General features: G+C 39.4%; 1 protein-coding gene across 1 annotated transcript; it reads right to left on the bottom strand.

Moving 5' to 3' along the window:
* Nucleotides 1-216: 216 nt before the first annotated feature.
* Nucleotides 217-7,038, bottom strand: LOC134309924 (uncharacterized). Its single transcript, XM_062991413.1, has 3 exons — nucleotides 6,403-7,038; nucleotides 589-684; nucleotides 217-501 (listed from the first exon to the last, which is right to left on the bottom strand). The coding sequence occupies exons 1-3, from the start codon at nucleotides 7,006-7,008 to the stop codon at nucleotides 217-219; spliced, it is 987 nt and encodes a 328-aa protein (XP_062847483.1). The 5' UTR covers nucleotides 7,009-7,038.
* Between the last annotated feature and the right edge of the window lie 9,764 nt (nucleotides 7,039-16,802).

Below are 16,802 nucleotides of genomic sequence, written 5' to 3'. Positions count from 1 at the left end.
AAGTTAGTTGCCATGACTACGATGACAACAGTTGCCGATTTTAAAGGCGCAGGAATCCCATTAAAAATATAAGGGCGCCTCTGTAACGACTCGAACCATCACAACAATCGTACAGTCGTTTAATCTCTCGCGGGCCACATGAAATGACGTGGCGGGCCGGATCTGGCCCGCGGGACTTGAGTTTGACACCCCTGCTCTAGACCATGGTTACATGGCTCACAGTAAAAGTTTGTTCTTAAGACAGCGCACACGTTGTGTGCATCCAGATCCAAGCTCCATGAACACATTCTGAATGGCATGAAATGTGTACTTAAGCTCTTTTGAATAAGAGAGGTTCAGGGCATAGATTAGGCCAAAAAGGTATGCCAAGCCTGTAGATATGTCTGAGAGATTCTCCAATACCATGGTCTCCTTCAATGACGAGCTTGCAACAGAGACCTCCAAAACTACAAGTACTCCAACAGATAACACTTTGGTCTGCCCATCTTCAGGATCTGTACCCTACGAAAGAGACAGAGTAAACACAGAAATACATTAAATCAACTGTTTATCATATCATAGACATGCTTCTTGATGTCATCTACTTACCAGACATTTCTTGAATAACTTTGTGAGATCTTCTCTTGGAAACAAAGGCAGACCTTCCAGCACAGCACTTTTCTGGTGGGCTACAATGTCAGAGGTCTTAAAATAAAGACAAAAATGAAAGCATATTTACTATGAAGATCCAAGCTAAAAATCTGTGGTTAAACAAAATGTTACCATAGTTGCAAAAACACTAAAATAATAATAAATCTTAACCTACCGGACACTGGTCTCAAAGCAGTCTGTCAGGAACATGCCACTTCATCTACAGTGTCTAGGTCTTCAGGATTCACACTCATTATAGTTTGAAAATCCTTAACGGTATGTTTTTTGTGGATTCTGCTTCGATGAGAGCTAAAAGTTGAAGGGTTGTTTGTTTTAAATCCACATCCAACATAGGGACACTGAACCGTTTCACGATTTTTAAGATAATTTCCAAGATGAGTAAAAAAACTGTTTTTCAGTACAGATTTCTTGAAAATCACAGGATCTACACTTAAATGTTAAGAGTTTGTGATGAACTGAAGTACTGTTGCAGTGGGATCTGGAAAGATGTGATCTTAAGGCACCTGGTGTTCTGAAGACACACACACACAGTCTGTATGAATACAAGGCCAGTAGGAAAGTCTCCCATGATGAAGTCGATAGTGTCTCTGAAGGACATCTTGGCTTGAACTGGTGAAATTGCAGACCTTACATTGCATGCAGCCCTATCACATGAACCTAAAAAACAAGAAACATCACTTTCATTTTTATATTAGAATATAATGGTTTAATTGTAATCATTAATTATAAATAAATAATTAATGAACCACTAATTAATTAATAATTAATCCATCTTAGAATGATCCAAATCATCGTCAGGGTTTTTATGGGATTAGAACTGCCATGAACTTACAGTATTGTCTCACACCAATAATTACTGTCCTAAGCATTAGTAGTTACAGTGCCAGTTACAGTTTAGACACACATGGCTGTGTTTTTAATTATCTTAAATTTATTTCTAGCAAAAAATGTATGCATAAATTATTGACATGTTTTTAAGCCAAATATAAATACGTAAATTAATATGTACATACCTCCTCTATCAAGTTGTTTTCAGACAGCCAACAAGTATATTCATCAGCTTCAGTCTTCCTAACCACACATGAAGCTGATGGAGAGACAATTTCATTATAGCTCTATTATAACTGACATGTATGCATCATAATAGGCTGTTATTCTGTACATGTACATACACATTCTGAAAATATGAAAAAATTTGTCTATATCTTAAATATATTTTGATTATTAATGCTAAATTATTGCTAAAAACATCACATCTACAGTATATCCCATCATGCATAACTCACACTTACAAACAGGATAAACTGAATTATTTTACCATCATGCAAGACATTTCTCATCATCCTCTAAACGAGTCAAATGACATTTGTAATTTTGATAACTGAAATTAAGTACCTTGGCTGAGCGCCGACTATTTTACTGTACTTGAATTTGAGCTGTAATGATAATTATACAAAACGGTAACGTACACAGAAGTCACGGGTTGGACCACACCACAGTTTGGTACGATTTTACCTCAGACATTAGCACGAGGCTGAAGTTAGTTACTTATTCGCGGCTTCTGATTTGTTTGGTTACTTATTTGCAGCTTCTTATTTAGCGGCTGAAGTTGGTTCCTTATTCACAAAGGGAGCGTTCGCCATGGATATTTGCTGCACACTTTATATTTTACCGACATAAATCAACTAAATGAAGACGTGAACATAATTTTTTTGGCTGATTCTCATCGTGATATTGTCAATGTAAAAATGTGATTCAAATATAATTAAAGTATTTACTTTGCAAAATATTTTTTCAATTCATTCTTTCAGGCTGCATTTCCACTGTAAGGAAAACCTATTTTTATTCAGAAGCATACTGGTGGCATAATTCATGTCGGGCCAGACAATTAACAAATCCATCATACAGAACTGGTCCCTCTTTGTAAGAAAAAGTTGATTTTAGACTGGCCCAAGTTAATTTTATACCTAAAATCTAACTGCCAACATGACACTCAGCAATGGTGCACATGAAAATTGATTCAAAGGGGCAATTTCAGAAGCATACTGGTGGCATAATTCAAGTCAGGCCAGACAAATAACAAATCCATTATACAGAAATGGTCCCTCTCTGTAAGAAAAAGTTGATTTTAGACTGGCCCAAGTTCATTTTATACCTAAAATCTAACTGCCAACATGGCACACTCAGCAATGGTGCACATGAAAATTGATTCAAAGGGGCAATTTCAGAAGCATACTGGTGGCATAATTCAAGTCGGGCCAGACAAATAACAAATCCATTATACAGAACTGGTCCCTCTCTGTAAGAAAAAGTTCATTTTAGACTATTTTGTATAAATAAAGCAATGTGTAAGCTTCATTCCTTTGCATTGAAAGAGTAATGTGTAGACTGTTCTATGTTTATAAAGATGCACATTTTGTTGCATACTGTATTTGATAAATAATGTTCCATTTTATACTATCTTGGCTAGTCATATTCTCTTGAATATTGCTCTCTCAACTTAGGAAGTGAACTTGAGTGAAGAGTAAAGATGGTTAGATGTTTCTTGGATGGTGAAACTTTCATGCAACTACTTGCATGTAGCATAATTTCTGTGCAACTTGATATTGCGCTTTACAGTTAAATTAAAGTGCAATTTAATTTAAAGTACATTTCAAGCAACCAGAATTACTGGAAAGTTGAACTGTGTAAAGCCTGCTTTAGAAGAAATAATGGTAGTCATTTGCTAGTTCTATTGTTGTATAGGGGAAGAAAACAATCAAAAAGAATAGCCATAACTACCAGACAATTTCCCAATGCTAGGTAAGAACATGTTGAGGTACAAAACAAGTCTAAAACAAGATGATTAAAGAGGATACATAAACAATGTATTAAATATTTCACATTTGTTTCAACCTACAAAGTGAATTAAAAAAAATATTCCTCTGCACAAGATATCTGATTTGGAGGTATGAAATTAGTTGTCCTTCCTGAGAGAAGAGGGCTAGATCTGGCCAGATGCTGAAATAGGCTTTAAAAATACCAATGGATATTGAGTTTGAGGAATACATTTTTGATGAATGGAATCACAATTGGCAGGTATGTGTAAAACAAGATTTTTGTACAGGGAAAAACCTGATCGTGAAGGACTTATTGTTTGTCTGTCTATGCATGAATAATGCCTTCAGTATAGCTTTTAAACGTCTTTAAAATACAATCTTAAATTGCACTAGATGTTGCATGTTGCCAGTTAATTTGAATCAATTTTCATGCATGTGCACCATTGCTGAGTGTGCCATATTGGCAGTTAGATTTTAGGTATAAAATGAACTTGGGCCAGTCTAAAATCAACTTTTTCTTACAAAGAGGGACCAGTTCTGTATGATGAATTTGTTATTTGTCTGGCCCGACTTGAATTATGCCACCAGTATGCTTCTGAAATTGCCCCTTTGAATCAATTTTCATGTGCACCATTGCTGAGAGTGCCATGTTGGCTATAGATTTTAGGTATAGAATGAACTTGGGCCAGTCTAAAATCAACTTTTTCTTACAAAGAGGGACAAGTTCTGTATGATGGATTTGTTATTTGTCTGGCCCAACATGAATTATGCCACCAGTATGCTTTTGAATAAAAATAGGTTTTCCTTACAGTGGAAATGCAGCCTGAAAGAATGAATTGAAAAAATATTTTACAAAGTAAATATTTTAATTATATTTGAATCACATTTTTACATTGACAATATCACGATGAGAATCAGCCAAAAAAAATATATTCACGTCTTCATTTAGTTGATTTATGTCGGTAAAATATAAAGTGTGCAGCAAATATCCATGGCGAACGCTCCCTTTATGAATAAGGAACCAACTTCAGCCGCTAAATAAGAAGCTGCAAATAAGTAACCAAACAAATCAGAAGCCGCGAATAAGTAACTAACTTCAGCCTCGTGACATTAGCTGAGTTCAAAATCGCTAAATAGTACGAAAGCATTACGCGAGAGCGGTGTGTGTTCGAATACATAGTATCATTAAACAGTAAGCATAAAGTGGATGACCTACTGCCTGCGCAGCCATTTTTGAGTATGCAAACGATGCACACTAGAGTTCCGAAATCGACGCAGGGATTCAAAAACTTTTTCCATGACAAAATTCCACCTGTAACCACTTTTGAGTATACTGTTCTTTTACAAAATAGGCCCATAATGAATCTTATTTAATTCATATATAGCTTTAAGTAGATAACATTATGCTACCAAATAAATCCTAAACTCAAAATAAATGCATGCATGTGTAAAATAAGCATTATTATTTCCGATTATATTATTAAGCATTATTATTTCCAATAAACACAACCCACACCTAGCAAAATTAAAACTAAATAAATATTGTATAACTTACCTTTCTGAAACCACATGTGAAGCACCGTTCCAAATGAGCCCCTGGTTTGCAGACTGAGAAATCCCGCGTTTGTCCGTGTGCCTTAGTGCGCATGTGCAATCAGCCAATTACACAATCAGCATTGTGTAACTGAAAATTGATTGTTCTGTTAACTCGGAGAATCTTGTTGCCACAATATCAGGGTGAAATCTGTTGGCCCAACATGTTTTTGCTTGTTCATTCTAAGTAATTCAGATTTCCTTGTTTCAGTAACTCAAAATCCCAAATCAGGTTAACGAAACGTAGTTGCTTTTTTTACAGTGTAAGTGTAAGTGTGGGTCTGTTTTTTCACTCAGTAAGTCAGACCCAATGTGACCCCAACCAGGATAAAGTGGTGGTGAAACATACAATGACTGAATGAATGACTAGTACGCAGAAAATCCATGGTCACAAACAAAGCTGCTTCACAACTTCAAATAACAGGCTTTACAGGGTTTGCCAAACTGCTGCTGCACCACTTGTCCAGTCCACTCGATCTAATGAAAAAGGTCTTGCGAAAAATAGGGGCTCAGACTTGGAGGAGCTGGTTGTCACCCCAGCAGCTTCACACTCAACTCTGAAGTGTCCAAGTGTATGCGACCAACAATTGTTTGATAATACAGATTTTACTTCCAGCTACAGTGGCCTTGAACTTTTCCATATTTTGTCACATTACAACCACAAGCATGAATATATTTCACTGGAATTTAATGTGAAAGACCAACACAAAGTGGTATACAATTGTGAAGTGGAACGAAAGTTATACATGATTCAAAACATTTTTTACAAATAAAAAACTGAAAAGTGCGGTGTGCAAAAGTATCCAGCCCCCCTGAGTCAATACTTTGTGGAACCACCTTTTGCTGCAATTACAGCTGCAAGTCTTTTAGGGTATGTCTCCACCAGCTTTGCACATCTAGTGACTGACATTTTTGCCCATTCTTCTTTGCAAAACAGCTCAAGCTCACTCAGATTAGATAGAGAGCGTTTGTGAACAGCAGTTTTCAGATCTTGCCACAAATTATCGATTGGGTTTAGGTCTGGACTTTGACTGGGCCATTCTAACACATGAATATGTTTTGTTTTAAACCATTCCATTGTAGCCCTGGCTTTATGTTTAGGGTCGTTGTCCTGCTGGAAGGTGAACCTCTGCCCCAGTCTCAAGTCTTTTGCAGACTCCAACAGGTTTTCTTCCAAGATTGCCCTGTATTTGGCTCCATCCATCTTCCCATCAACTTTGACCAACTTCCCTGTCCCTGCTGAAGTGAAGCAGCCCCAGTGCATGATGCTGCCACCACCATATTTGACAGTGGGGATGGTGTGTTCAGAGTGATGTGCAGTGTTAATTCTCCGCCTCACGTAGCGTTTTGCATTTAGGCCAAAAAGTTCAATTTTGGTCTCATCTGACCAAAGCACCTTGTTCCACATGTTTGCTGTGTCCCCAACATGGCTTCTGGCAAACTGCAAACGGGACTTTTTATGGTTTTCTTTTAACAATGGCTTTCTTCTTGCCACTCTTCCATAAAGACCACATTTGTGCAGTGCACGACTAATAGTTGTCCTGTGGACAGATTCCCCCACCTGAGCTGTGGATCTCTGCATTTCGTCCAGAGTCACCATGGGCCTCTTGGCTGCATCTCTGATCAGTGCTCTCCTTGTTCGGCCTGTAAGTTTAGGTGGACGGCCTTGTCTTGGTAGGTTTACAGTTGTGCCATATTCTTTCCATTTCCGGATAATGGATTGAACAGTGCTCCGTGAGATGTTCAAAGCTTGGGAAATCTTTTTATAGCCTAAGCCTGCTTTAAACTTCTCCACAACCTTATTCCTGACCTGTCTGGTGTGTTCTTTGGACTTCATAATGCTGTTTACTCCCCAATATTCTCTTAACCAACCTCTGAGGCCGTCACGGAGCAGCTGTATTTGTACTGAGATTAGATTACACACAGGTGGACTCTTTTTAGTCATTAGCAGTCATCAGGCAACTTCTGAATGCAATTGGTTGCACTCAGAGAAAAGGGGGCTGGATACTTTTGCACACCGCACTTTTCAGTTTTTTATTTGTAAAAAATGTTTTGAATCATGTATAACTTTCGTTCCACTTCACAATTGTATACCACTTTGTGTTGGTCTTTCACATAAAATTCCAGTGAAATATATTTATGTTTGTGGTTGTAATGTGACAAAATATGGAAAAGTTCAAGGGGTATGAATACTTTTGCAAGCCACTGTATCTATAACGGGCATCACCCCAATCTTAACTGTGCCTTGATATTCTGTTGCTGAATGTTACAAGCGGAAGCTGTGATGAATCCAACACCCACCTTTCATGACTGGTGTATCAAAGTGCTAAAAGTTCTGGAGGCCTAGTGTTTATAATAGGATTTTTCTTTTTCTCAGATAAAATAAAACACACAGACCAAACTGTAAGTCGTCTGGACATGAGACTTGCTCAACAGGTAGTAGTCAGAGATGTTCACAAGTCACAAAATACGAGTCTGAGTCAAGTCACGAGACTTTAGGCTAGAGTGCGAGTCAAGTCACGAGTCTTTAGGCTAGAGTCCGAGTCAAGTCAGGAGTCAATATAATATACACAAAACATATATTGCAAGTGTAGCGTAGAAATAAACAAATAATTTGTAAGTTTAAATAAAAAAAACAACAACAGATTAGCGACTGTATTTTGCCGTTTTACTTAGTGCCTTTACGTTCCTAGGTACCAGTTAAAAGCTTAAACTGACGTTCTGTTTTCATTGCAAATTACAGCACAGCGGCCAACATCCCAAACACAGCAAAAAAATCCATAACCACTGCTTACCTTAGCTTGTTCCAGATGCTATTCTATGTATAACCGTGTGTCCCATTAGGAATATAATCCGTTATTTTGTAAATGTGCTTATAATTAAAAACCTCCAAACTTTGCCCGGTTGTGAAGTAAAACATGAACTCGTTAGAAAGTCAATCAAGTGTTTCATTGACAATCATCTGTGTGACGCTGCAAACTAAATACATGCAAATAACAGCATTTCTTACTACAAATTACAATCAGAAAGTCTGATTGGTTCAGAAAGCGGTTCTTACAATCATTAGCGCCAATTCTGTAGGCACGTTCCAGTCACATTAGCTGTTACTGTGAAGTGCACTACGTAGGGTATTCCACCATTTTAAATAGGAAGCGACGCTTCATCACTTCGCCGGAAGCTGGAACATTTAGCCATTGTGTGTGTTGTGGGTTAAGACGGCCGGAGCGTTATTAGAGAGTACGAAAATGACAGAATGATGTTGGATCATATATATATATATATATATATACAGTGTATCACAAAAGTGAGTACACCCCTCACATTTCTGCAGATATTTAAGTATATCTTTTCATGGGACAACACTGACAAAATGACACTTTGACACAATGAAAAGTAGTCTGTGTGCAGCTTATATAACAGTGTAAATTTATTCTTCCCTCAAAATAACTCAATATACAGCCATTAATGTCTAACCCACCGGCAACAAAAGTGAGTACACCCCTTAGTGAAAGTTCCTGAAGTGTCAATATTTTGTGTGGCCACCATTATTTCCCAGAACTGCCTTAACTCTCCTGGGCATGGAGTTTACCAGAGCTTCACAGGTTGCCACTGGAATGCTTTTCCACTCCTCCATGACGACATCACGGAGCTGGCGGATATTCGAGACTTTGCGCTCCTCCACCTTCCGCTTGAGAATGCCCCAAAGATGTTCTATTGGGTTTAGGTCTGGAGACATGCTTGGCCAGTCCATCACCTTTACCCTCAGCCTCTTCAATAAAGCAGTGGTCGTCTTAGAGGTGTGTTTGGGGTCATTATCATGCTGGAACACTGCCCTGCGACCCAGTTTCCGGAGGGAGGGGATCATGCTCTGCTTCAGTATTTCACAGTACATATTGGAGTTCATGTGTCCCTCAATGAAATGTAACTCCCCAACACCTGCTGCACTCATGCAGCCCCAGACCATGGCATTCCCACCACCATGCTTGACTGTAGGCATGACACACTTATCTTTGTACTCCTCACCTGATTGCCGCCACACATGCTTGAGACCATCTGAACCAAACAAATTAATCTTGGTCTCATCAGACCATAGGACATGGTTCCAGTAATCCATGTCCTTTGTTGACATGTCTTCAGCAAACTGTTGGCGGGCTTTCTTGTGTAGAGACTTCAGAAGAGGCTTCCTTCTGGGGTGACAGCCATGCAGACCAATTTGATGTAGTGTGCGGCGTATGGTCTGAGCACTGACAGGCTGACCCCCCACCTTTTCAATCTCTGCAGCAATGCTGACAGCACTCCTGCGCCTATCTTTCAAAGACAGCAGTTGGATGTGACGCTGAGCACGTGCACTCAGCTTCTTTGGACGACCAACGCGAGGTCTGTTCTGAGTGGACCCTGCTCTTTTAAAACGCTGGATGATCTTGGCCACTGTGCTGCAGCTCAGTTTCAGGGTGTTGGCAATCTTCTTGTAGCCTTGGCCATCTTCATGTAGCGCAACAATTCGTCTTTTAAGATCCTCAGAGAGTTCTTTGCCATGAGGTGCCATGTTGGAACTTTCAGTGACCAGTATGAGAGAGTGTGAGAGCTGTACTACTAAATTGAACACACCTGCTCCCTATGCACACCTGAGACCTAGTAACACTAACAAATCACATGACATTTTGGAGAGAATTACTCACTTTTGTTGCCGGTGGTTTAGACATTAATGGCTGTATATTGAGTTATTTTGAGGGAAGAATAAATTTACACTGTTATATAAGCTGCACACAGACTACTATTCATTGTGTCAAAGTGTCATTTTGTCAGTGTTGTCCCATGAAAAGATATACTTAAATATCTGCAGAAATGTGAGGGGTGTACTCACTTTTGTGATACACTGTATATATACGTATATATACTGGTGCTGGTCATAAAATTTGAATATCATGAAAAAGTTGATTTATTTCAGTAATTCCATTCAAAAAGTGAAATCTGTATATTATATTCATTCACTACACACAGACTGATGTATTTCAAATGTTTATTTCTTTTAATGTTGATGATTATAACTGACAACTAATGAAAACCCCAAATTCAGTATCTCAGAAAATTAGAATATTACTGCATTTCCATAAAGTTGGTCAGCAGCAGGAAGCATGAAGTGCTCAAAAACTTCCTGGTAGACGGCTGCGTTGACCTTGGACCTCAGAAAACACAGTGGACCAACACCAGCAGATGACATGGCACTCCAAACCATCACTGACTGTGGAAACTTTACACTGGACCTCAAGCAACGTGGATTCTGTGCCTCTCCTCTCTTCCTCCAGACTTTGGGACCCTGATTTCCAAAGGTAATGCAAAATTTACTTTCATCAGAGAACATAACTTTGGACCACTCAGCAGTCCTTTTTGTCTTTAGCCCAGGCGAGACGCTTCTGACGCTGTCTCTTGTTCAAGAGTGGCTTGACACAAGAAATGCGACAGCTGAAACCCATGTCTTGCATACGTCTGTACGTGGTGGTTCTTGAAGCACTGACTCCAGCTGCAGTCCACTCTTTGTGAATCTCCCCCACATTTTTGAATGGGTTTTGTTTCACAATCCTCTCCAGGGTGCGGTCATCCCTATTGCTTGTACACTTTTTTCTACCACATCTTTTCCTTCCCTTCGCCTCTCTATTAATGTGCTTGGACACAGAGCTCTGTGAACAGCCAGCCTCTTTAGCAATGACCTTTTGTGTCTTGCCCTCCTTGTGCAAGGTGTCAATGGTCGTCTTTTGGACAACTGTCAAGTCAGCAGTCTTCCCCATGATTGTGTAGCCTACAGAACTAGACTGAGAGACCATTTAAAGGCCTTTGCAGGTGTTTTGAGGTAATTAGCTGATTAGAGTGTGGCACCAGGTGTCTTCAATATTGTACCTTGTCACAATATTCTAATTTTCTGAGATACTGAATTTGGGGTTTTCATTAGTTGTCAGTTATAATCATCAATATTAAAAGAAATAAACATTTGAAATATATCAGTCTGTGTGTAATGAATGAACATAATATACAAGTTTCACTTTTTGAATGGAATTACTGAAATAAATCAACTTTTTCATGATATTCAAATTTTATGACCAGCACCAGTATTTATATAATTGTCACACGTAACTAATGTTGCTGACTTTTGCTGTCCACAAGTCATTTTTTTGCGAGTCACGAGTCGAATCTGAGTCGAGTCTGAAGTCGCTGTGTGTGCGATTTACGTGCTACTCGGACTAGCAGACTCGAGTCCCCATCTCTGATAGTAGTCGGCCCTGCTGTCACGAATCAAGCCTCTGGGCTCCTAGAATGTGTTTATGTGCCACGCCCCACTCTCCAGGAGCACATGCTGAAGCCAACGCCCCACAGTATGATTGGTCCCCGCTGCTAATTACCCACAACTGCACCTTGTTTAAGGGGCATATAAGGAAGCAGTTGGGGACTAGTCTTTGGAGACTATTTTGAATTTGACTTTGTCTGTTACGTTAGTTTGCCTTTGCCTTATTTTGGTTTGTTTGCTCCTGTTTGTTTGTATGTAATCATGTTTAGAAGTCTTGTTTAAAGTTAGTCTTGTTCATGTTTTGTTTTTAAGTCAATGTTCTTCATTAGCTTAGCTTAGGTTCTAGTTTCATGTGTTTAGCTTAGCTTTGTTCTTGTGTTTAGTTAGCATTTAGATTAGGTCATGTGTGTTTAGCTTAGCATTTAGCATAAGTTGTGTGTTTGGTCTTGTGTACACTTGTCTTGAGTCATTAATAAATCATTGTAAACATCTCTGCGTGTGTGTCCACCCCTTTTGTCTAGTCTAGCCCAATCATTACACCTTTGGATTTAGCATAGAGTCAAACTTCCAGGTTCAGTGTTTTTTTCCCATGATTACTCTCATGTCCTACAAAAAATCTTCAGGAACTTTGAACTTGAGTTAATTGCATACAACTTTCAGTGCAAATTAGTGTATTTTCAATCATTTGTGTGTTTGAAGCAATAACTTAAAAATTTGTGTAAGTTGGTCAGTATTGAAACGATTTAGGGCTAGGACAAGACGAGAGGGGCGGACACACGCAGAGACGTTGATTAACAGTTTAATAAGAGCGAAACACACAAGACAAGGTAACAACAGACAAGACCAGACACAAACAAAGGAACAAAGCTAAACATGAACTATGCTAAACACACATAGACTTAGCTAAATGCTAAACTAATCTGAACACAATATCTATACTAAACACACATGGAATTGGACTAAAGTATACAAAACCCTAAGCTAAGCTAACACAAATGAAACAGGAACCTAAACCGTAACCTAAACAAGAACAAACAGGAACTAACAGGAACAAACAAACAAACAAAATAATGCTAAGGCAAAACTGACAGAAGCAAATCAAAACAAAACAGGCATAATAAGCAGGAGTATACCAAACCAACATGACCAAGTCACAGGCAAAATAGTCTCTGTCTGACTGATCCTTCTTAAATGTCCTCAGCTAAACAAGAGACACCTGTGGATCATTAACCTAAGCCCAATCACAAAAGGGGCGTTGGCTTAACTGAAAAAACACCATGCTCCCAGAGAGGTGGAAAGTTTTTTTCTATTTTTATTGCATTTTACAAAATGTCCCAAAAAGTGGACTCAATAAGCATCTTGCATTTTAATTGCCTCATTAGATTTAGATGATTAAGTTTGTAAATTCAATTGTACTGGCAGCTAATTGAGTGGGAAATTGCATAAAATGACCATATACTGAAATCATATTGTGAATGAGTCTCGGGTTTCGTGATGAAACTCATTTTCTAAAAGGCTGACCTTCATTGTTGTTATTCTACGTAGTTGTGTATATTATGTGATTTAGCAAGACGAGAAATATATACCATGAGTGAATAGCAGGATAAGAGGATGCTGATGGCAGAAAGCAGATGGCTGATTGTGACAGTTTGTCTGGGGACATCAGGAACTGTCTGTTCAAAGACCAGGGGTAACATTTGTTGATTGAGAGGGTGTTTGACAGTTTCCTCATGTACAGAGGAATAAGAAAAAGATACTCAGAAAATATCCCTACATCCTGTAATGGATTTTGGTCAGGGTGTTTGTGGGTCAGATATTTTGGGAAGATATTCTGGAGTTTTTAAATACCGTGTCCACTCACTGTCCACTCTATTAGACACTCCTACCTAGTTGGTCCACCTTGTAGATGTAAAGTCAGAGTCGATCGCTTATCTGTTGCTGCTGTTTGAGTTGGTCATCTTCTAGACCTTTATCAGTGGTCACAGGATGCTGCCTACAGGGCGCTGTTGGCTGGATATTTTTGGTTGTTGCTATTTTCAGTCCAGCAGTGACAGTGAGGTGTTTAAAAACTCCAGCAGCACTGCTGTGTCTGATCCACTCATACCAGCACAACACACACTAACACACCACCACCATGTCAGTGTCACTGCAGTGCTGAGAATGATCCACCACCCAAATAATACCCGCTCTGTAGTGGTCCTGTGGGGGTCCTGACCATTGAAGAACATGGTGAAAGCAGACTAAAAATACAGTCAGTAATTGTAGAACTACAAAGTGCTCCTATATGGTAAGTGGAGCTGATAAAATGGACAGTGAGTGTAGAAACAAGGAGGTGGTTTTAATGTTATGGCTGATTGGTGTATACAGTAGCTGCTAATTAGTTACCAGTGTTGAAAATAACTGCTGAATTTAACACATATGTATACAAATATTGTCTAGAACTGGTGCCTTAATCATATTAATTGCAAGTTAGATCTGACAAACAAAGACACTGTCTGCTCAAAGGCCAGAGGTGATGTTTGCTGATCATTAGAGCTATTATTCTCCTCACGCTCATTGTAAAGATGTAAAAGTAATATGTAATTAAGCACTAATTATCTTATTATGTCTTTGTATGAAGGGATCATGAAAAAAGAAATGATCTCCCAGTGGTCTAGCACCAAGCCCTCACCAGCCTGGTGACAAAGAAGCAGAATTACAGGTGTCAGGTGTCTCTACAGAACCTCTAATCAGAACCTCCTATATTACAGCTTTTGACAGAATTTAATTACTAGCTTTTCCAAGCAAAGTTTGACTCTACATTTATACAGCACTCGTACGCTCTACGTCAGTAGATCTGACTCTATATTGATTTAGATCGCTCAGTAGTAAAGGTTTTATAGCTTTATAAAGATCCCACTCGAATAGGTACCACTATAATTTGGGGTTGGTGCACAGAGGACGTAGGAGGTTTGTTGAAGAATAGAACAGTATTGGTAATATGAGGAGTATTTTCCTCCTTTTAAACTAAAACACAACACTGTATAGAACATCACGAAGGGAACAATATCTGCCCATTTACTTGATAAGCTTTTGTGGCATTGACTGCAACTAAACACTTACTGGTACTTCATCTTCTAGATATTGTCCTGCAGCATAGCACAGTTACACCTCATCAACAACACTACACTGTTGTTATAATGTGTTATTATGCAGGTTCTTGTTTGTCTACTACTATCTGTCTGTCTGTCTGTCTGTCTATCTATCTATCTATCTATCTATCTATCTATCTATCTATCTATCTATCTATCTATCTATCTATCTATCTACTTGTCTATCTATGTCTTTCTATCTGTCTATCTAGCTGTCAGTCTATCTTTCTGTCTGTCTGTCTATAGGTCTGTCTGTTCATCTGGTGATCTGTCTGTCTATCAACAGTGTATGTATGTCTGTCTTTCTATCTATCTATCTATCTATCTATCTATCTATCTATCTATCTATCTATCTATCTATCTATCTATCTATCTATCTATCATCTATCTATCTATCTATCTATAATCTATCTGTCTGTCTGTCTGTCTGTCTGTCTGTCTGTCTGTCTGTCTGTCTGTCTGTCTGTCTATCTATCTATCTATCTATCTATCTATCTATATATATACAGTGTATCACAAAAGTGAGTACACCCCTCACATTTCTGCAGATATTTAGGTATATCTTTTCATGCGACAACACTGACAAAATGACACTTTGACACAATGAAAAGTAGTCTGTGTGCAGCTTATATAACAGTGTAAATTTATTCTTCCCTCAAAATAACTCAATATACAGCCATTAATGTCTAAACCACCGGCAACAAAAGTGAGTACACCCCTAAGAGACTACACCCCTAAATGTCCAAATTGAGCACTGCTTGTCAATTTCCCTCCAAAATGTCATGTGATTTGTTAGTGTTACTAGGTCTCAGGTGTGCATAGGGAGCAGGTGTGTTCAATTTAGTAGTACAGCTCTCACACTCTCTCATACTGGTCACTGAAAGTCCCAACATGGCACCTCATGGCAAAGAACTCTCTGTGGATCTTAAAAGACGAATTGTTGCGCTACATGAAGATGGCCAAGGCTACAAGAAGATTGCCAACACCCTGAAACTGAGCTGCAGCACAGTGGCCAAGATCATCCAGCGTTTTAAAAGAGCAGGGTCCACTCAGAACAGACCTCGCGTTGGTCGTCCAAAGAAGCTGAGTGCACGTGCTCAGCGTCACATCCAACTGCTGTCTTTGAAAGATAGGTGCAGGAGTGCTGTCAGCATTGCTGCAGAGATTGAAAAGGTGGGGGGTCAGCCTGTCAGTGCTCAGACCATACGCCGCACACTACATCAAATTGGTCTGCATGGCTGTCACCCCAGAAGGAAGCCTCTTCTGAAGTCTCTACACAAGAAAGCCCGCAAACAGTTTGCTGAAGACATGTCAACAAAGGACATGGATTACTGGAACCATATCCTATGGTCTGATGAGACCAAGATTAATTTGTTTGGTTCAGATGGTCTCAAGCATGTGTGGCGGCAATCAGGTGAGGAGTACAAAGATAAGTGTGTCATGCCTACAGTCGAGCATGGTGGTGGGAATGCCATGGTCTGGGGCTGCATGAGTGCAGCAGGTGTTGGGGAGTTACATTTCATTGAGGGACACATGAACTCCAATATGTACTGTGAAATACTGAAGCAGAGCATGATCCCCTCCCTCCGGAAACTGGGTCGCAGGGCAGTGTTCCAGCATGATAATGACCCCAAACACACCTCTAAGACGACCACTGCTTTATTGAAGAGGCTGAGGGTAAAGGTGATGGACTGGCCAAGCATGTCTCCAGACCTAAACCCAATAGAACATCTTTGGGGCATCCTCAAGCGGAAGGTGGAGGAGCGCAAAGTCTCGAATATCCGCCAGCTCCGTGATGTCGTCATGGAGGAGTGGAAAAGCATTCCAGTGGCAACCTGTGAAGCTCTGGTAAACTCCATGCCCAGGAGAGTTAAGGCAGTTCTGGGAAATAATGGTGGCCACACAAAATATGGACACTTCAGGAACTTTCACTAAGGGGTGTACTCACTTTTGTTGCCGGTGGTTTAGACATTAATGGCTGTATATTAAGTTATTTTGAGGGAAGAATAAATTTACACTGTTATATAAGCTGCACACAGACTACTTTTCATTGTGTCAAAGTGTCATTTTGTCAGTGTTGTCGCATGAAAAGATATACTTAAATATCTGCAGAAATGTGAGGGGTGTACTCACTTTTGTGATACACTGTATATATCTACTTGTCTATCTATGTCTTTCTATCTGTCTATCTAGCTGTCAGTCTATCTTTCTGTCTGTCTGTCTATATGTCTGTCTGTTCGTCTGGTGATCTGTCTGTCTGTCTATCTATTAACAGTGTATGTCTATCTGTCTGTCTGTCTGTCTGTCTGTCTATCTATCTGTCTGTCT

The sequence above is a fragment of the Trichomycterus rosablanca genome, chromosome 1, assembly GCF_030014385.1.
Source record: "Trichomycterus rosablanca isolate fTriRos1 chromosome 1, fTriRos1.hap1, whole genome shotgun sequence".
In the NCBI taxonomy this organism is placed as follows: Eukaryota; Metazoa; Chordata; class Actinopteri; order Siluriformes; family Trichomycteridae; genus Trichomycterus; species Trichomycterus rosablanca.
Note: the sequence above shows the minus strand (reverse complement) of the source record. Positions and strands in the feature narration are given on the sequence as shown.

What these genes read in the sequence shown, in the direction of transcription:
- LOC134309924 (XM_062991413.1), bottom strand. Translation starts at nt 7,008, where the DNA reads ATGACTAAAAAGAGTCCACCTGTGTGTAATCTAATCTCAGTACAAATA. An exon ending in GCCTAAATGCAAAACGCTAC is followed by an intron (nt 685 to 6,402) that starts GTGAGGCGGAGA and finishes CTTTATTTTAAG; the next exon opens with ACCTCTGACATTGTAGCCCA. An exon ending in AGTTATTCAAGAAATGTCTG is followed by an intron (nt 502 to 588) that starts GTAAGTAGATGA and finishes TCTCTTTCGTAG; the next exon opens with GGTACAGATCCTGAAGATGG.